At 30.5% G+C, this 22,370-nt stretch overlaps 2 protein-coding genes and 1 long non-coding RNA gene across 6 annotated transcripts in view; 1 reads left to right on the forward strand and 2 right to left on the reverse strand.

The window, feature by feature from the left end:
• LOC121124407 (neurexin 1) overlaps positions 1 to 20,090 on the forward strand; it is a 38,889-nt gene extending 18,799 nt beyond the window's left edge. For 2 of the 4 annotated variants that reach the window (XR_011781691.1, XR_011781690.1), the window contains 14 exons: positions 4,503 to 4,607; positions 4,678 to 4,867; positions 4,930 to 5,121; positions 5,190 to 5,333; positions 7,394 to 7,720; positions 8,055 to 8,266; positions 8,329 to 8,497; positions 8,562 to 8,783; positions 8,837 to 8,995; positions 9,190 to 9,546; positions 9,610 to 9,906; positions 10,767 to 10,976; positions 15,468 to 15,786; positions 18,785 to 20,090. Coding sequence is in view for 2 of the 4 variants with exons in the window: in XM_071890900.1 (XP_071747001.1) it covers positions 4,503 to 4,607; positions 4,678 to 4,867; positions 4,930 to 5,121; positions 5,190 to 5,333; positions 7,394 to 7,720; positions 8,055 to 8,266; positions 8,329 to 8,497; positions 8,562 to 8,783; positions 8,837 to 8,995; positions 9,190 to 9,546; positions 9,610 to 9,906; positions 10,767 to 10,976; positions 18,785 to 19,449 (3,249 nt within the window). In the remaining 2 variants the exon portion in view is untranslated. The remainder of the gene's footprint in view (positions 1 to 4,502; positions 4,608 to 4,677; positions 4,868 to 4,929; positions 5,122 to 5,189; positions 5,334 to 7,393; positions 7,721 to 8,054; positions 8,267 to 8,328; positions 8,498 to 8,561; positions 8,784 to 8,836; positions 8,996 to 9,189; positions 9,547 to 9,609; positions 9,907 to 10,766; positions 10,977 to 15,467; positions 15,787 to 18,784) is intronic. The other 2 variants (XM_071890900.1, XM_071890899.1) reach the window with 2 other exon arrangements.
• Positions 4,502 to 7,504, reverse strand: LOC139906288 (uncharacterized). The gene is made up of 2 exons (XR_011781692.1): positions 7,384 to 7,504; positions 4,502 to 6,316 (listed from the first exon to the last, which is right to left on the reverse strand). It is a non-coding gene; the product is annotated as an uncharacterized lncRNA (long non-coding RNA).
• A 280-nt stretch (positions 20,091 to 20,370) lies between the features above and the next one.
• Positions 20,371 to 22,370, reverse strand: part of LOC121124058 (uncharacterized) — a 40,506-nt gene continuing 38,506 nt past the window's right edge. Inside the window, exon 3 of the mRNA XM_040719169.2 lies at positions 20,371 to 21,600. Coding sequence (XP_040575103.1) covers positions 20,447 to 21,600 — 1,154 coding nt within the window. The 3' untranslated portion in view covers positions 20,371 to 20,446. The remainder of the gene's footprint in view (positions 21,601 to 22,370) is intronic.

Below are 22,370 nucleotides of genomic sequence, written 5' to 3' on the forward strand. Positions count from 1 at the left end.
AGAAAAATATTTCAATATTGCTGAAGGGTATCAAAATGCCATGCAAATACCATAACGAGTATTTTTAATATTTTGTAATATATATTCTGGAAATTTTTGGTTTGATGTAGCTTTATATAAACTCATCTCCCCGATTGCATCCATATTAATTATGATTGATGATGTACAATTTACATAGATATCCGGTCAGACATCCCATTCCATAGTATATACAATGAATTTTGACTTATTTAATCTATACTTTTTTTTAATGTAAACATATTTACCATTGGAAATAAATCTTAACAATATTAACAATTTCATAAGTTATAACACTTATGATTTATAATAATTAATTTATTCCAGTTGTTTTGTATTCATCTTACAATTTCCAAGGTAAAGATAATAATATCAAAGAAAAGTTTCCATTTTAGTATTGTTTCAACTTTGTATGACGATCACCCTCATGGATCTTTGAAATTGTATTTATTGATGCTCTCATTACTCTGTCTAAGTAATCATTTAATATATTTCTGAACTTTTTTTTGGTTAGATATGATAGTATCAAAATTTACAAATACAAAAATTAATTACTTATACAATTATGTTTGAATTAATTGAAAGGTTGGCTGGGACTATTTAGGATATCTCAAGGATTTATTATTTTCAAATCAAGATAAAGTTCCTTCATTTGCCTGGAAATTAACAATTATTTTGTCTAAGGTGATTAGAAGATATTTTTGTAACCGAAAAGTAGGGCTAAAATTGAATTTGATTTTAATCCCACCCTCCCCAATATAATAGAGTTAGTATGTGTGTGTGTGTCCTTTATGCATGGCCACACTGTTGGTAGGAGGCTGAAATTTGCATGGGTACCTCTCTTGAACATGGGCAGGCTAAGGCGGGGTCCAATTTTCTGAGGGGAATGAGAGAAGTTGTTTTTTGGAGCCAAAGTAGAATAGAAAGGGCTATGTTATAATGTCTCAAAAAACAACTATTCGAATAACAGCGTTTCCTAAATGTATTCAAAATCATAAAATTTATGAGGAAAAAAAACAAAAAAACATTATATTTCTGAATAAAATAAAGTTTGTAGCAATGCGTCTGGAAATTCGTTTGCTTATAAATTTAACAAATAAAAATTACTTTAAAACTGAAATATCAATCATTTTCAAAGTAATTTTTCAATTTTTCTCTTGTTTTTCTCTTTTTTCATTTAATGTCAATTTTCAAGTTATTGAGCATTATTTTCTCGACGATATTATTCCAATAACTTTATTATTTTTGCAAATTCAAAATAATAAAAAAATCCTGGTTGCTTTGTACACTTAAAAAAATACTATTTAATACATTTTTTTGCAAAAGTTTAAAAAAAAAGTTTTTTTCAATTTTCTTCATAAAATTCGATTTGGCAATATTTTTACAAAAATAAATAATGGGCTTCTTATAAATAAAAAAAATTTCATGCATATACGTTGATATGTTATTTGAAGTTAATAAAACTTTCATTAAATTCATACGTGTATTGTAATTCTCGCCCACAGCGAAATTTTTTATTTACTAACGAATTTTTTTTTAAATTGTAGCAATTCTCCCATTTGACGGGTTTTAGTACCAAAATAGTCCCTGTACAACACGATAATCACTATATGATACAAAAAAATTTTGTTCGCGAATAACATGACGACCAGGGACTCTGTGACGTACAATAAAAACGACAAACAAACATTTTTAACTATTTGTATCTAGGATATTTCAATTGAGAAAAATATCTAGTCTGCTGAAAATATTTTTGATTACTAAATTCATTTTATTTTATATGTAGTTAAACGATTATTTGCAGATGAAACGCCAAGAGTCACTCGAAACGATCATAAAAAACATTGTTTTCCAACTCGACTCCATTTTTTTTATTCTACATAATATGTATGTACATCTATAAAAGAGTAGATATTATTATTTGAAGTAAATCAACACCTTCAAGTACATGGCATTGGTCCAACTTTTATTCTACATACATACACAGAGTAACATTAATTATAATATTATAAGACGTGGCGTATTTTCTTTTCTTTTTTCTCCTCTGTGTGTTTCTCTAATATATTACCTGATATAATTTTTTGGACAATGAGAGCCTGAATTCCCAGACAGTCAGAAATATTTTCATATCATCATATAATTAATATGTATGTACAAATGAACGGACTCCATCTCAAATAAGGAAATGAAACATGAATTTCTTTGTCCTGTTCATGTTCAAAGGTGAAGAAGCTTTAAATTCTTGAAATGACACATTCAGAGTTAGAGAAAGAAATGTATAGAGGTCAAAAGTTGGTAATACACCTGATCTAGATTTTAGCTGTTCACAAAGAGGGTTGGAGTTGATAAGAGTTGAAAAAGAAAATACATTTAGAGGAGGTAGAACAAATTGGGGATCCAAAACTTGCAGTAGCATGTAATTATAATATTATTCCAGGTTTTTTAAATGACAGCTGAAACAAAAATAAATCATTTTTGTTTTTATCCTCTGTCTCTAAGTGGAAAAACGTTAGAACAGCAACTAAAAAGGCAACGCGTGTGCGATCTCCTCTGTGTTGGCAACGGTGCCAAAAAAGGCTGCAGAGACAATTGGTATAGACTGCCTACAACATCAAGAAGTCCATTACTCCCCCATAGAGCCAGGAAGACAAAACTTTATCAGCAACAATATAGTTGACTTCTCCTCCATGTGGCCCTCCTCCAGCCAGACCTGACCACCCTGTACTTTGTAGTTTAAGGCATCTTATATTTGCCCATATGGATTCTCTCTGAGCTGTCATTATGACAGGGTAGTACACTATGGACCCACCCATCATCATCAAGACCTGCCAATTTGTTGGCCGACGTGCCACGGCTGTCATTGTTTGTAAAGGAGGAGATATTGAAGAACATTTTAGCTAATTTGGTATTTAAACATATCACAAAAGGGTTTTTAATTGACTTATCTTCATTTCATACAAATAAAATTTTTTGTAGTTCAGTCATGCTACTGCAAGTTTTGAATTCCCTTTCTGTTGTACCGTTTTATTCATTCTAAAAGGAGTTCAATTTTTTTGCTTCCTTGAGGGAAATTAGTTTTCCGAATGATTAAATCAGTATAATTAACGCAGGAGATGTAAAAAAAAACAATGGAGTAGGGTTAATGTTGAACTCCGTTGTATTCTTTTATCAGCTATCGATGTGTACGCTTTTTTTCCTCTTATCCTTGTTCTGAACATTGATTGCTTAAATTAAAATTAGCTCCAAATGATTTATGAACACTTTTCAACAATTATGGACATAGCTAGGAAGAATCGGTCAACTATCAGTTGATTTTGGGTCTTTTTGTGTGTTTTTTTAGAAGGTAACGACGTGTGAATTGTCAAAACTTCTTTTTTCTATCCAAGAACATCCCTACCTAATCTCTTTTTAAAGCAGCTGAAATATTCTAACCAATCTGTAATTTCAAAAAAACGTCTCCCTCCACAACGCCAAACTGCCATCAAAAATAACTTGTTGTCTCTTTATACTTTTTTCTCATTGTAATAAGATTATAAAATTTTAACTTTATAGTAAAATTTGCTTTTAACTTATTATGTAAATAGACCTGGAGTATTATTAGTCTCATAAGTAGGTTATGACTCTCACCTTTTCTAACTAAAAAAGATATTAAATAAGAGTGATAGTGTAATTGTATGTACTAAATAATATAAGATATTTTTAAAAAGGTTTTTTTTTAATTTAAATTTCACAAAAAAAAAAATATATAGAATTCTTACCTACAAAATATGAAACATTAGTCAAAATGGAACAATTTGTGACCAATAACTATTTATAACGAATAAATAATCTTTCAAAAATGTTTCTATAGTTTTTTCATAAAATAGTTATGTCTTCTAAATATGACAAATAAAATACCTACGTACAGGGTATAGCACTCACTTTTTTTACTTTTCTGTATGACATTAGATGTAAACTTTTTCATAAGTAAAAAAAATAAATACTTATATGGAGTACCCCCAAGAAAATTAAAGATGTACTAAAAAGTCCTATATCTAGCTCATATATTTCTCATGTCTCCATGTCATCAATAATTATATTTATGTTCTTCATATATAAGAAAAAGTACTATACTCCATTTTGTTTAAAATATTCCCTTTTAACTTTGAAAAACGCGTTTGAAAAAGTTAAAATGATATATTTTACATAATGGGAAATAAAGTGAGTGCTATACGCGGTGCACCAAGAGTTTATTTGTCGGGTTTTTTTTTTACAAAAAACAATGACTTTAAGAGGAAACTATTTTACCATTTTTGAGATATCTTTTTATTTTTTATAATATAACTATAAATAATAAGTAGCTTTATTTAGTTTATTGTACACCTTTGTGTATTTTCTATATAGTTATATATATATATTTAAATATCAGAGAACATAAAGTATTACTTTATCAAAACGAGATTACATGATTGTTTTTTCTAAATATTTTTTCTTTATTTCTTAAGGTTTTACCTTCATGGAAAAGTACAATCTCAGGCTCAATATCCCTCAAGTTTCGTACTAATGAGTTGAATGGAATTCTTTTATTTAATGGAGGAAATCCACACAAGGTATTAATTCGTAAAAGTAGTGTGAACAAAAGTAAAGTATCAAAAGTCGAATTGATTTTCTTCTAATTAGGATTACTTTGCATTTGAAATCCTTGATGGCCATCTCTACGTACATCTAGATTTGGGTTCAGGACCTGTAAAGATTCGAGCTTCCAGAACACCTCTTAACGATGGAGCTTGGCATCATGTAGAGTTAACTCTGAGTCAACGATCAGGACGAATTAAAATTGATGAGGACTCAGAGTCCTTTAAAACTCCAGGTTTGATTGAATTATTCAAGCAAGGAAATGTCATTAAAATCAAACAATTTATATTTTTATAGGAGAGGCTAATCAATTGGATTTAGTTGGTAATTTATTCGTAGGGGGAGTTGATTATATGGACCCCTATATGAAGTTTCCACCAACACTATGGACAGTGACTCTGAAATATGGCTTTGTTGGTTGTCTTCGAGACTTGACGATCAATGGAGCATCCATTGATGTTGTTAGCTATGCTCATCAGCAAGACGTTGGTAAGATGAATCAAACTAACTTAAGAAATCTGAGTAACTAATAGGTATCAATTTTGCTTGTCATATAGGATCCATCAGATCTTCTTGCCACAAAATGCCGGATCAATGTCATGATAGGCCGTGTAATCATGGAGGAAAGTGTTCAGAAGGCTGGAATAGATTCTTATGTGACTGCTCCCGAACAAGTTTTACTGGAGCTACATGCGGATACGGTAATATTAATGAAGTTAAAAGATTATTGTATCTGTTAAAACATTCATAGGTTTACTTTAAAAATAAAAAGAGATTAGTTATGATTAGGGTGCAGAAAAATATGTGATCATATATTTTACAACACAATTTTGGATTTTGGTCAAAAACAACATATTTTTCACTTTTTGAGTAAAAAATGTTAGATGATACCCTTCCTAGCACATTTAAAAAGATTTATTTTACGTAAAATCTTCTATATAATGTGAAGGGAGTTTTATGGCTGTACTAGCCCTGCCTGATCTACCTAGCTATAGATAAAATACGTCGAGTATTTTTTTTTTTAATTCTAAAAGTTAGTTGAGCAAAACAATGAAAAGTGTAGTTATTTATAAATCAATCACTCAAGAATTTTCATGGAATCATCCTATAATTCTATAAAAGTGAAGAATTCCATTAAGAAAAACATAATCCGTGAGAAACGAACATAAAAATATTTGAAGTCCCCTCAATGTTGTTAAAATAATTATTTTTTACTACAGAATTTGAATTTTAAAGTTATTTACGAAAGCGTCAACATATTTGTCACATCATTCCTTAAAGTTTTATATTTCTATGAACCAACTTCTGGCAAGGCTTTATAACCAAGTGGCTTAACGACGTTAACGTGATCAATTTTTGTACAAATTTGCAATAATACTTTTTCTTGTTACGAGATTACCATGAGTTGCTCTATAAATATAAGGAAATTACTATTTTAATTGAATTTACAAGAATAATAGTTAAACAAAGAAACTGAAAAATGCTTTCTTTGCCCATGTCTTATAAATTCAAAAATTAAAAATTAACTGTGAAATACAGTATATAAAGAAAACTTTAACATGTTTTGATACTTATCTTTACATATTTTGGATTTTTTCTTTACATATATTCCCAACATATTTTGTTAAAAACATAATGTATTTTTCTGACCTCCAGTCTTGATTATATTTCTTTTTTTCGTTTGCTGAAAATTAAAAAAAAGCCTTTATTTAATGAAAAATAGTTCTACATACTTACTTTTTGAAAGGAAATATCTAAAAACTAGTACTAAAAGTGACTGATTATATATTTACTACAACGATTAGTATAAAGAAATGATGCGGAGTAAATCACTGTATTATAATATTTTATTAATAAAGGAATTAGAAGTAGTGATTATAATATTTCTATGAAGAAATAGTGTAAATTCATTCATAGAAATAAAAAAATGGCCAATATATATATAATATATTATATAAACGACGGTGTATAGAAAAAAAATTGTATTCCCATTCTTTTGTATAGAATCTTTTAATATTTTTACTTTGTATATTCATCAATAAGAATGAAATGTGAAATTGTCATTACGTATCAATGGAGAAAAAGGAATCGACAGCTAACAAAAAGTACATAGGGTATTTTTGTATTAGCGAGGTAACAAATAGGTTACAATAAATTATTTATAAAATTAAATTTAATAAATCCCTAACAGGATCTCAAATATAAACATTAAGGAAAAGTAAATTTTTTTTTTCAAAAATTTAAATGACACCAATTTGTTGTGATATAAACTTTGCTCTGAGCTAAGATTTTTCATTTTTGAAGAGATTTTCACTCATAATTATCGTTTAAAATCAATGGAGTTTTGTTCCAATACTAGTGCCGTCCATCTGCTAACAAGTTTTGCCCTACGTCAAACAGTCGCTGTATGATTTTATATCAATTTTAAGGTTGGGATGAACAAGCAATCCAGGGTCGTACTTGCGTTAGAATTTAAAGTGAAGTAACGGAGTGTAGAAACTGATGTTTGTTATTTCATAGGCATTACAAAATATGAGTCAATGAATTGAACTTTAAAAAAGTATCTTCTTGAATGTATTTTCTATATAGGTAATACGGATACTCTATGCATGTATTTATTAAAAGGTTATAATAATAAATAAGTACATATTATAGGCAGCTACAGTTTGTACGTAGCTATTAAATATATTTCAAGATTCAAAAATCTTGATATAGCATACATAAGTGAAATGTTGGTACATTTAATCTTACCCCTTTTTAGCTGCTGCAACCGTCATCTTTGAGGGCTCTCACTCCATCAGTTTGTCCTACAAAGATGGTACAACAACTGAGGCAGATGATATCATTCTTCGTTTCCGAAGTATGGAGCAACACGGAATCCTATTTACAACTCATCATGACACCTCAAAGGATAAATTAGATGTGACAATGGAGTCAGGGCGTGTGAGACTCAGTTTTCAAGTTGGTCATTCTGAGAAGACCATTTTTGCTGGTCAAAGCCTAAATGATGATATTTATCATACCATTCTCCTTCAAAGACGAGGAACCAAAATCCGGGTTGTGGTAGATGATGATGAGCCTATCGATGGTAATGAATAAATGATTGGGGATGTGAAAATATACAAAATCCTCAAATGAACAAAAAAAAAAGGAAGTAAATGTTCATAACTTTAAGAGACGTCATATATATCGACAAATATCTCTATATGAACCATTGAGCTACATTGGGCCTTATACCTTTGAATTTTCAAAATATGGGGCAGGAACAAATAAGAGCCCTAATATCAACAGGTTATCAAAATATGCGTACTTTTTTTTAATGTTGCTCGCGAGGGGTTTGACAATTTTCACATCTCCTTGAATGATAAATATATGTTGAATATATCCTGATAACTTCTTTTGATTTTCCATCAAAAATTTAGCTGAGCTTCTTAATTCCGAATCTATTCTTCGGTATAGTCAAATTAACATTGGAGGGATAGAGCATGGGGATTTAATCACCTCAACGGCCCCAGGTTTCAAAGGAAGGATGCAGCAATTCATAATCAATGCTAAAAACATTTTTGAGCTCATTAAATCTGGACAGATATCCAACCACAAAATGAATGCTATCCTATCAAAGGATGATAATCAAGTATAAGCCTTACCCATAATATTTACTTTTTATGTACTCCTGCCTAACCTTTTTTTTTATAGATTGATTCACAACATAACTCCGTCTCGTTCACTGTTCAAAATACTTACATTGGCTTGCCTCAAATGAAGGCATATAATTCAATAAATATAAGATTTCGCTTCAGAACATTTGAACAAAACGGACTGATCATGTATAACGCAGGCAAAGCAAGTGACTTTATCGCTATTGGTAAGTTATGTTGATATCCAACGATGTGTGTAGGCAATAACATAAAACGATTTACTCCACATAGAACTCATCAAAGGAAGACTTCATTATACATTGAACCTGGGTTATGGATCACTACGAATAAAGGATAATGTACAAGGGAGCTTATCGGATAATGAGTGGCATAAGGTAGTTATAGGTAGACCTTCTAGGTACAGACATACTTTGATGGTTGATGGACATATTGCGAGTAGTAGTACAAGAGGAGACAATTATCATTTAGACCTCGATGGAATATTGTTTTTAGGTACAGAAAATATTAGACATGTCTTGAAGGAATGCTAAATATTTCTTTAATAGGCGGAGTCAGACAAAATATGTATACACAATTACCTCGAATTCTTTTATCCAAATCTGGATTTCAAGGATGTTTTGGTGGGCTAGAAACGAATGGGGAGTTAATTGATGCAATTAAAGATGCATTAGTACCTAGTGCACTTGTTGAAGAGGGGTGTGAAGGTAAAAATATTTATGGAGTTTAAAAATATGTATACAATAATGTAAAGAGGTTTAGTGAATTCCTTTTATGTACTATGTTCCGAAATAAAATGGAAAAAAAGTATTTAATTGAATTTATAATAAATTATTATTTTTAGTAGAGTACAAGTATTGAGATACTAAGACTTCAATGTTGATATTTTTTTCTAATTTAGATGCGGTTTCATATCATTGGGGAACTGGAAATATTGTATATGAATATCCTTCAGACAAAAGACCAGATACAAACAAAGATACTTTATCCCTTGGAATTATAACACCATCTTTTGATGCTATATTAGCACGAATCGATTCATACCGGGACAGTAGTAAACCAGGAGATTTTATGCAATTAGAAATTAATGGAGGGAAAGTATATATGAATTATAATCTCGGCTCAAAGGATATCAACATTGGAGACATATCAACAAAGATCAATGATGGAAACTATCATGTCATTCGATTTACAAGAAACGGAGCAAACTCTACTCTCCAAGTTGATGACAAACCCATCATTCAAAAATATCCCCAAGGTTAATTTTGATACCTATGTTACATGAATACAACTCTTTGCATCAACACTTTTTCTTCCTCAGGTAACAAACACTTGACGGTTTTTAATGATCAAAATACGATATCCGTTGGAGGTCGATTGATTCCTAGCTCCAATAAAGTAGAGAGATCATTTATGGGAGTAATCACTGGTGTTGTATATAATGGACTAAGACCTTTAGAGCTTGCAGCTGTTGGAGATGCTCGCATTCGTGGAAATGTAAAAAAGTTAGAGACAATACCTTTCGACTATCGAGATAGAAATCCGGATTTGTTTTCAAAGGAAGCTATTCGAAAAATGATTGACAAAGTTTATAAATCCCCAGAGAAGGAGAGAGTCGGTAAATTATTTATGTGTCTGTATATTTATGTATATTTGTGGTGCGTCAACATAAGATAATATCGAACTAAAATCAGAAAAAAGAGAAAATCCCAAATTATTTTTTATACTTCATATACATACATACAGCCCAATATTTCATATTTCATTAATATATTTGAGACAATTATATACTTTGTCTTCAAATTTATGGCATGAGTCAAGATGGCCAAGACTTTTAGCTATAGTTCAGAATTTTTACTTAAAGAAACTTGTATTTGTCTCAAATTTGTTTCATTAAAAAATCTATCTATTTCTCATTCTTTAATTGTGACAAAATCAATTCTGGCTACTTTAACTGCAATTTGCAGTAACTCCAAAGGGTCTATAAAAATAATTTATTGATAGAAATTGAGAATAGTTCGTCGAAGAATACAAATATAATCCACACTCAATTTTGATAAAAATCATTATATATTTTTTTTTATCTGTTGACGGCCTACATTTGTACTTGGGTTGTAACGGGCTCATTATTAGAGTGAACTAATATTATAGTAGTATAGAGTTGTATTATTTTTCCACAAGACAGTGTCACTCTCTGTTGCCTTGTTTATAAAAAAATAAAAGTAAGCAACGCTCATGCCTCAGTGAATTAGTTGAATAAAACTTTAAGTATCTTTCGTACAAGAGAATAGTTTGTTATTATTCTCAATCAATGCCTTATAAATGTATTAATTGAGCTTATTGATAATGTAATCACTGGCTGATATTGGTGGTTAGGTGATTTGTAAAGATTTAGTAGGGTAATGTCAACATTATACCCCTAATTTGTACATACATACATTTTTTTTATTAAATGCATCTGCTTTACATTAAATACAGATGGGAGTAATCCACGTGGGAATGGTGAGACAGTTAAAACTTCAGGTTTGAATGGTTATTATAACTGTGATGATGAAGAAGATTGCCAGCCAGGTTCTGGTTCTGGAGATTCCTCTTGGGTTGATTTAGAAAATGAGGATTCGCATAAGGAAACTATTAGTAACAGCAATAAGGAAGACATTCGTGGAAGTTCGCCTCGAGGCAGTGATAGTAAGTTGATTAACATTTTTTTCTGTTCTATGTATGTTTCTTGTCTTGTCCCTATCTTTTCAAACAAAAAATAATAAAGTAAGAACCAACATATTTTTTCTGATCAAAACAAGTTTAAGAAAAAAAAAAGTACCTACTCCAATCCCTATTTGGGCCTTTTTAGTATTGGAAAGCGCATCTCATTATATTGAGGGTGATGGAAGTGTGTTGATTTTGTTTCTCTTTATTTTCATTAGGATGTCATGACAACTTAATTTTCATTTTAATATATTATTATTATTGATACCGTATGTGAATCAAAAGCAAAGCATTCATTTCGTGTTATGTATATTTTTACTCCTCTGGCACTTTTTTTTGTTCCATGCACAATATTTATAACTTGTAGGGATGGCTAAAACGTAGAGAAAAGTAACATAATTTGAATATTTGAAAAGGAAAAACGGTATGTGCTATCGTTCTTTTTCCAATTTTTTTCAATTATTTAGTTGATTATCGTGGTGTGCTCATCTTGCTCTGAATAATGAACTCCCAGTAACTTTTGGTTTATTTTTTATTAAATGCATAATAAAATAAAAGTATATGCGTTTAAATAAATTATCCTCCACTTATACTAATTTATACATTTGTTAAAAATATGACCTTCCTGCATTAAAAAAAAAAAAAATCAACATGGTAATCCTGACGATTTGAAGAATGTTCTAGAAGAAGACAGCTTAGCTGTAACCTTCTAAAATATGAAGGAAATAAATACAAATCCCACTCCGCTCTTAAAAGGACTTGTAACCCATTACTCCGATGTCGATACTGAATTCTACTCTGAGTCTAACAAATAACTACATTTACAACTCCCCAACACAACCTGAGTGTCTTTCACGAACTATTGACTACATCATACTATGCATACATTTTACTATCTCTCTACAAGATTAAAATAACTTTATTAACAGCGTTGGAAAATAAAAACCACTGTTAAGGCAGCAACTACAAAAAAAGTTCGCACTCGTCCAATGTAATAGGTTTTACAACTCTACTAATTTAAATGTAGACAGTTCTCCTCACTATAATAGTGATACAAATTTGTCACTCTAAAATTATGTAACATTCAAGTGATGTTAACAAGGGTCGTAATTTAGTAGAACCACAAGTCTCACTCCCACCTTTTCCTTGTGCTCTACAATATGCCAATCCCTACTTTTTAGTGTTTTGTCATGATTTTTTCGATATCATTATTCTTTCAATATCTACATACAGGTTGGGGACTTCTCCTTTCGCTTAACATTAAAAATAACGATAAACAAGTATTTATTTCAGTTACAAGTTTACAACATACTGAATTTCAATTTATGATAATGTTGTTGACCTCAACCTCAATCTCCCTCTCACTGAAGCGGCTAAACGTTACCTTCATCATGCCCTTCTATAACCAGCTGCATTTTTTATTGTTGGTGTTGATGAAGAAGATCTTGCTTAAACATGCCTCAGAAAGATGAGTCCATAGGATTCAAATTTAGAGGGCTGTAGGCTATTTAACTTTTGATATGGAGTGGTAATAGTGCTCTCCCAACCATTCAATCGACTTTTTCGACATGTGACGGAATTTTCTTGATCCAGAGAAGTACCATGACCTTTATAGTTATAATATATCATTGTCTTAAAGATGTGAGGAGACATGAAATCCTCACAGTTCCCAAAAATTTGGTATCCATGACCTTTCGGGCATCCTGAACAATCTACTTTGTTTTTTACCTATTAATTTTCTGGTCTTATGAAAAAATCTGATTTTTACACATATCTTATTGGCTTCTTATAATTTTGTATGGACGATATAAAATATTATGTCAAATCCAAATCCGTATACATCAAGGTCATATAAGCAGTAATTACTCACTTTGGTGGACTTCTTCTCCTCTCGGTATAAATAAAACTCTTACAATAAATCATATATTGACCCAGTAGTAGTAGTACCAACCCTGTATACACACAAATATCCCTCATTCATATCTAAGAAGAAATAATGATTGTGATACTTGCATTTGTATAATCAAGAAAAAGCTGCTTTGACTCCTTTCCTACCTTCAAGTCTATGCCTAGGGCGGAGGAAATACCCTCCTATACCCATCTCACTAAAGTACTTACTGTCCAATTTGTTTTCTGAATTCTTAAAAAATGTGACTTTCTTTAAAATAATTTTTGATTTGTCAAATTGAGTAAAATTAATTGTTTTATGGGGGAAAAAGTATTTTTTTATGAACTCTCAAAATATTTTCTCAAAAAACTTTTTTTAAATGTATCTTTTCTAAAAAAAAAGTTACGTCAAAATTTCATAAGATTTTTAACAGCCCCCTTCCCCAGCCCAAAAAAAAACAAAAACAAAAAAACTCCAAGTCACGGCTCTGCGGCTGCTCTTACACGTTACTAACAAATGCTTTCATATCACATCCTTTCATGGGAGAGGAAGAGAAAACCTAATAAATAATATAAACCCAATTAATAATCAAGAGCTACCATTTATTGCTATGTTTAATAATTAAGTTGTTACTAGTTGATGTTAATCAAACAATATGCTTTTCTTTTCCAACGATACATCATGTGTTTTAGAAGATAATAATTTTTGAAAGCCTTGCTTTTGGTCACGCCCAAAAAATAAACCGAATAAAGCAATAACAAGGAATATATATATATAGTAAACAAATTTGGTTTTATCTTGAAATTAATATAAGGTTAATTAATTTTATTTGTGCGCTTCTTCCTTATTTTGCTTTTTTTTAATTTATTATTCCTTATTATTATTATTTAGTTGTTGTTCTTTTCTACTTTTTTGTACCCTTTCGGTACCTCCAGGACCTGAAACCCCAACAATTTTAACTTCATGTTTAGACTACGTATAAAATATGACCTGCCGACTGCCGATATGTCAACAAAAGAACACAAATATGAACGTTGTATTCCCGACAATTTGAAGAATGTCATAGAGGAGAGCGACTTAGCTGTCATGACGTTTAATTATATCAGCTGAAAGCAGCTGTGGTAGGAAGAAAATTTAAACAGCTCCCACTCCAATTATAGAGAACATATTGGCTGGAATTACTACGATGTCGGTCCTCAATTCTATACCGCGTCCAATAAGGACTTATACTTATAACTCCCGAGGAACAAACCCTCATTGTTATTCTCCGTATTTCATGAACCCATACAACAACTTTTACTTTATACTTAGATGGTATCTCTTCAATAACTACATAATAATGATAACATCATTGGAAAGAGTACTAATCACGTTTCTGATTAGCAATTGTAAAAATCTTGGAGGCGTGAAGGTCATATTTTATACAAATCTACTCATTAGCATTATAAATATATTTTTAATGAAATAGAATTAAGATTGATCCATGATTCTTTCATAGCGAATCGAAAAAATGACCCTGCATTATTCAAATAAGGAAATTATTCAGGCTTTTTCGAAAGTATAAATAAGGTAAACATTTCATTTTTGTTTTGTTTCACCTTTTAATTTTTGAAGTGATCAATAAAAGACGTAAATATAAGAAAGGAAGTCTACTCTAAAGCATCAAAGGGACTCTTTTGTCCCTTTAAAAAGTTTGGTACTAAATTTTATTTTCCAAAATATAAAGAGATATATAATCGAATCAATACATTACATTTTCATCGCTTTTCTGGTACTGAAATGGTTCAGCTACAATATAACCCTTTTGTGAACTTCTCATGGAACCCTAGATATTTTGAATAGAGATGGCATTTTTCCTTGTGCCATATGGTTGATTTTTTTCCTTTATGTGTACAATAAAGATTAAAATAATGGATGCTGGTATTTTGTCTAACATTTTTGAAATGCAATACTACAAATTTGAGCAAAGATTAGGCTTCCTCACATTTTTTTTATTACAATTAGAACAGTTATTTTGTTTTCAAAAACTCACACAATTTATTTCTAAGAACTTTTATGGTAAACTCTTCAAACCTCTAAAACCCTGAAAAAATAGAAAAGTTCTTTGATTTAAAGTGGTTTTTTTTTTTTTTGTATAGGGGAGAGAGAAAATAGCACATTATTAATTTAAATTTATGTGCTTCGAAAATTAAAATTGTCACTGAATGTTTACTCCTGCAAACAAGTCACATTCTAAATCACAAACTTCCGGATTTTGATAGGGATAATTGTTGAGGTTTGAAGATGATATTATGCAAAGTTTTTAGAAATAAATTGTTTACACGCATGATAGATGTGGTAACCTGTCTTAAGTGTTGAAAGGAAATACACGAAGAAGTATCTATGACACATGTGGGAAAGAAAAAATAAAAATGAATTCCATGTATCTAAAAGTTCATGACTCTTCTAAATAATAATAAAAATGCCCAAATAGATGTTGTTGTTCGACAGGGGTTTTGTTATTTATCTCGTATATTGATCAATAACCATATTATTATCCACAATACACATTCCACTATTCAAAAGGATTTATTTATTTCTCACAGCCTCCATCATGACCAACGTTGGCTGGAATTCCCTTCAACCCAATTTAGGTCTACTATTTCTCCTCCTCCTACTTACCACAAAACTAAGAGAAGCCATCCTTGTTGTTTGTTGAGAAAACTAATGTTGTTGCTTTTCTCACTCAGTTTAACACACTATCAAATCATATTCTGAAAAAAAAAAACGAGATCTCTTTCTCACACACAAAGACATACTCAAACACCTCTCAATCGACCAAGAAAAAAAATCTGTATTGATATAAATTTAGTACAAAACTGTTGTTAAAATATACAACCATAGATAAATTATGAAACCAACAAAGTAAGATTTTATAATTTGATTTTTTTTTTTTTTTTCAACCCTATTTTTGTCTTCTCAATATCACTTGTTTCGTTACGTTTTCCTAGAGGGGGGGAATGTTTTACATTATACGAAATGAATGCTTTATCCTATAAAGGACAGAATATGTAAGAGTACATATTTAAAACTCAAAAAGTAGTCCTTAGTCTGTATAATGTAGAAAGGGCCTCCACTATTTCATCTTTTATTTTATTTGTTTTGTTATATTTTTGTCTTATTTTATTTATTACTTCTTCATTTCATTATTATATTTTTTTTACTTTCTGGACAGTAAAAAGAGTGACACTAACATACGTAAAATCGTCTATTCTTATTAATTCAGCGTATTTATGAAATGATACATGACGAGAACCCTTTATTACGGAGAGATGTCCTTAAATTTCTTTTCTTATAAGTATGTCAAAGCAGAACCATAGAGAAAGAAATATATAGAGGGGATTAGTTGGGAAGAAACTCAATCTAAATTTCAGCTGTTAGAAAAGGGGAAATACGGGACGTTGTTACCTATATTATAGCATGCAATTTTTCCTACAAAAGAGAGAGAAAAAGGACTTTGGCAATTTTTCTATTCTATAAATTAATTTTCAAATAATTGTTCAAATATGTTCACAGCTTAACAAAAACTAATTCTAATTCAATCAAGCAACGTTCAGAACACTCTGAACATCCACTGCTGACAATAAAATACTCGGTATATTTTGATCTAAGTGAAGTAACGCCGTTACGAAGAAAGAAAATTCTTGGAAGTCCAAAATTGTTTTTACCTATCTAATCTCTTTTTATAGCAGATTTAATTTTTCTATATTCAAAAAAACATTTTCCTCATATAGCCATCTGAATAACTGGTTTTCTCTATTTATTTCTTTATCTATGAGCAAAACATACACAAAGGCGTAGATTCATCTACTATTAGTCTCCGACGAATTTGTACATGAGAAAATATTTATGATGTGCTTTTAAAAATAAACCTACATGAGACGACACTTCATCGATGTATGAGCTTTAGTTAATAATAAATTACTTATGCAATGTACACAAATGCACAATACTATATAAGTGATGTTCATGTCCACTCCTCTTTTTTTTTCTTCTTTTTTTTTTGACCAAGTAAGGGCCATTTTTCCCCCTGGTTGTAGAAAAAGTATGAACTAATTAATGAAAACAATCGTGTTTTATTCTGATAACATAATTAATTAAAGAATAGTCTTTCAGATATGGATTGCACGATTTTTTTAAATCCAATAGGGCATGACTGTTGTTTACTTATAGTACTTTGTAAAAAAGCAGCAGAGGGTAACACCGTCTTTTGTTAAAATAAAACAACTCTTTCTGAGGAATAATATTATTTTATATAAAATATTGGTGTATGTTACTCGCATAGGGGGTGCTGGAAAATTATTCTCAGCCTATGCCGTTTGTTTTAACAACAAACTACAGATGCTCCACATCCTTGCAGATTTTTTTATAAAAGTTTCTTTTACCCTATTTTCCCTGGAATTTCGTAACAATTCTACTTATTCTAAAAAATCATAATTAATATGACCAGAAAAAAAAGGAAAATAAAAAAAGAATTCCAAATATATATTATTTTTTACACGTTCCGTTCTTTCTTTCTTTCTTTTTTGACAACGAAGAGATATTTTTTAATCTTACTATTTGTAGTATAGTTCTAAAATGAGATGGATGGTTGAATTAAAAATACCATGTGATCGTCTTAAGGAACTAAAAAACCTAAGATAATAATATCATGATAACAAAAATAATTAAAATTCCTTCAGATATTCTTTACACTATTATTTTAATTTTTCAAATAATAAAAATATAGCCTTTAGTTGGTTAAAAACAAGGGAAAAAATAAAAGTGTGCCTTTCATATATAGAATAATTTGACCTTTATAAATTATCAACTGAATTATGAGATTTTTAAATCCCTAGCGGATCCATTTAAGGTCTTTAATTTCAAAGTTATTTGACTTTGGATCTACTTATATACGTTGTTGTTTTTTTTTTAAATAAAGTAATTATGATCTGATTAATTTGTCGATGAGTGTTTTTAAGGCTCCTTTTAGTATCAACATAATGGTACATTAATAAAATAATTGACTTACGTACATATCTTTGTTAGGTACTATTGAATTAATTATGTGACATTATATATTATTTACATAAATATTTTTATCAAATTTAAACTCCATTTTTTTACAAAATTAAGTTATATAATTTACATATTTTCATGAAAAGTTCACAAAAGTGCTTTTTGTTATCTAAAAAAATATTAGTTTAAAAAGTAAAGATTAATTAAAAGAAAGAGGAAAAATTTGTGACACAGGGTTTTTGTCAGAGTGATGGTATTATTTTGTATCTCCTTTCTATGTTTTTTTTAATTCATTCTTCAAAATCAAACCTCACAAAAGACAAATAACCAACCTACAATTAATACTCCTACATTGCATTGTATATAGCTCTATTCAGGTCATCATCAATTTCACTTTACTATAAGAACAATCCACGATCGCAAAAATACATATATTTATAAATATATATATATTCCGTAGAAATTATCTCTCTTGTGTGATATTTTATTTATTTGTGAATGGGTTTTCTAAATTAATTATTTAGGTACACTAATACTCTTATGTTTGTTTGTTTTTTTACTTTTTTTCTCAGTGTAGCCTTTCAGTTATCCATTCTTTTAATAACCAAAAAGCACGAATTTTATTTTTATCCTTCTTTAAATTGCATCCGTATTATAATTTCAAACATAAAACCTATCAGACTGTTTAAATGTATCTTGATTAAACTGCTCCTTTTTTATCATTTTTAAGATGCGTTGATTTGCACACTACCAACGCTTAGTGCTCTAATTAATTATTATAATTTACTTTTATCAAAAAAGCAAAAAACAAAAACCACACACACACATTTATCTGTGTAATTAATAGTTTCCTTTTCTACTTTAGCCACTCTCCATGTGCCAATGTCCACTTATGTTCCATCACCTAACTACGATGAAGATGAATATCCAATTCACAGCGATAACGATGATTTTGTCAATCTAATTCATCCCAACATTACAGAAGATTCCTATGGCACCACAATGTCAACGAACTACGCACAGCCTACTTTATTTGCCATTCCAGGACAACGACTCAATGAAAACGACGATGAGGGAGGTGAGGGTGAGGGAGGACCCTCGGATCTAGATTCCGAAAATCTAGGATACGAAGGATATGACCAAAAGTGGAATCTTGATGAAACAGAGCCTCCTAGCTCTGAGGGTGCAGACCCACCACCTATTCCTACAAAAACACTTCCAGCCACAATGGTGCTTGTCATAGGAATAATTCTTGGTGCCTTTGTGGCCATGATCTTGATTGTTATCATCGTATTAAAAATGAGAACTCGCGTAGAAAGTGCTGTCAAATGTGAAACAGCAGAGGCCGCTCCCCGATATCAATTTGCTCCTCCAAACGACTATGGGGAGCTTGGAGAAGGGGAAACGGCCACTACATCTCTTATTGATGGAGAAAATGGACTTTTTAATTCATGCGCTGTAAATGGAGATCGATCTAGACTCTTTAGAAAGTCCAATGGCTCAAAGCCCGTGAGAGAATGGTATGTCTGAAGTTAGAAAAACCCAGAATTCACCACCAACAAGAAGTAACAACCCAGCAGAACTTTCAAAGTGCGCGCAAATCCAATAATATACACTCCTATTGATTGATCATCCTCCCGTCTTCTCCACTCAAAAATAAAAATATCTATTAAATAAGAAGACACTCAAAATTGTTTTTATTTACACATCTTAGTATTTGTATTCTAAAGTATTTCGTTATTTGTTATCTAAACGAAGGTGCAAAATCCAGGGAAGGATCGTTTGTTTAATCCCTTTTTGTAGACTTTATATTCCTTCGTTTTGATTTTTTTATCCTAGCTTTTTTCAAATTTTTATTCATTTACATAGATTTATTATTACATATACTATTAAATACTATTAATGATTATATTTGATGAACCCTCCACTCATCACAAATCATGGTCCAATATAACTTTTATTATTATTTATTGTATTTTATCAAAGTATTATAACATACTATTCTTCATTCACCATTTACAGTTTTCCCATGTACCATTAATTATTACGATTCAATTACTCATAAGTATGTTTGTCTTTCAATCAGTTTTATGTTAAAAAGACATCAACTCAAAGTCGAGACAACAGATTTCCCATTAGACATAAAATTATATGTTATTTTTTAACACAAACAGTTCTATTATTATTTAACCCTTTCAAAGTTTATAGCTCAAAAGGAACATAATTCATTCCTAGTATAATTTTTTTTATTCAAACTCTAATGATTACTTTCATTTTGTTTCTGTATGTGTCAAATCTGTTTTAAGAATTTCCTTCATCATATCGATCTATATACTAAATACTATATATATATATATGTATATATATATATATTTATCTTTTCTTTTAAAAATCAATATTTTTGTACAAACGCGAATATTTTTATAATAAAAGTAAGGAATAAAAGACGTGTTTGGACTCTCAAATTTATTTATTAGCCTTTTCAAAATGTACTTGAACATACGATGTAAAATACATAAAAAACAATTTAAAACTGGTTTTTGGAATTAGTGGAAGACCATTGAAAGTTAAAATATCCACTAATGTTATCGTGCGCTTTATAATAATTAATTGTAAGAAAGTTATTATTCCCTAAAATCTTTGAGCCTTTTATTGATGAAAGGGTTTTTGCACCATCACAGAGTCGAATCAAACGGTCTCCAAGGAATTCAATTTCCACATATCCATTTTCGCAAATATTTTCTGAGGGAGGATAAAATGTGACATTTGTTAATCGCATATGAAGATCAGATCTTGGACGAACTTCTAAATCCCATATGCATTTAAGTGAGCCTCCGACTGGGCCCAAGGGTTTGTATGGAAATGTCATTGAGCCTGAGTTTCTCATTGGTATTCGTGGACTAATTCCACAGGATGGTGGATGAACAAAACGATACTGCGCAGTAAATATTGGTCCACCAGATTTGAAATACTTGAGAACTGCCGTTTCTGCATCAACTGCGTAAATAAGTCGAATCTGCGGGCCAGAACTTACATATTTTATGGGCAATCGTCTTGGCTCAGAACAAGAGTCTAGGCATTCAGATATAGTTCTATCTTCGTCATATATTTCGATTCTATCTGTGAAGGAGCCCTTTGAGTCGGATCTGCACTTTGACTTGAAGCTAAGAGAGGTGAGTTCAAGAAGTATTCGCTGATGTTTAGCTGCAACTAAATCGTAATTACATGTAATGACGGGCTGCTCACTTTCTGAATTAGATGGATTCCATTTTTGTTTGTAAATTAGTGTATTGCGAGGAGATTGGAAGACATTAAACTCCTCATTGTTGTCTTGATCTTGAAATAACCTATCACAAAGTGATCCCGGCTGCACTTTGTCCCTTCCGTCAAAGAAATCGTATTGACCCCAAAACTGAAAGGAACTTCCCGAATAGCTTCCGGTCTTAGAGAGAAAGTTAATAAAGAGTGCGTTGGACTTAGAAACAAAGTCTTTTTTATTTGAAGGAGGGTATGAAATGTCATCACAAAAGGTTTTGATAACTGCTGATCCATTACTCCAAGTAGAATCATAAATTGTAAGAGACTCACGACAATCTCCATCCACCAGAGGGTCGATTGGGTTGAGAATTGAATTCACACGAAAGCTTGGAAAAGTGAGACGAACAATTTGATATGGTTTTCCTATAAAACAAAAAGAATAAATATAACTCAATGTTTATAATGTGCTCAAAGGGAAATCTCCCTCTCCCTGCAAATTACATTTACAGAATATGTTAAGAAGAAAGATGTGCATGCAAACATATTTTATGCTTAAGAGATTATGTATAATCAATAAAATAAAAAATAACATAATGAAATTCAAATGTATGTTATGGGCCAAAGGATTTATGGGCTAAGCCAGGGTCATATAATCCTAATGGGATTGTGCACACAACAATTTTATAAATGAATATTCTTTTGATATGATTTAATAAAATATCCACAAAAATATGTCCAATCTTTATTAAAGCAATCTTCTTTTTCATATTCTTAGAGAGTTATTGTTATTATTATTTTTTTTCAACAAAGAGGGTATTTTTTATTTTTTCATCTCTACGGGATCATAGATGATAGAAAGAGCTATATTTATGTCTAATAAAAGGGAGGATAATTCTCAATCCTCTCATAAAATGGTAAAATTGATCACTGTAAAAGTAGATTACATCTTATTATAATGGTGATTCTACGAGATTTCTTGATACCTACCTTCACGAAAAGTAAATAAATGTAAGGGATATTCACAGGTCTATTAAAGGGGGAGTATATCCATAAATATATAGCTATTTATAAGATATTAATGCCACTATTATGGGTTGTAATGTCTTTTCTATTATTAGTAGCAGGCTTTCAATGTGATGATGTATTACTTATTCATTGAATCCAAGCAGTAGAATCTCATTTACTTTTATGAC

Source organism: Lepeophtheirus salmonis, chromosome 9 (genome assembly GCF_016086655.4).
Source record: "Lepeophtheirus salmonis chromosome 9, UVic_Lsal_1.4, whole genome shotgun sequence".
NCBI classification, from domain to species: Eukaryota; Metazoa; Arthropoda; class Copepoda; order Siphonostomatoida; family Caligidae; genus Lepeophtheirus; species Lepeophtheirus salmonis.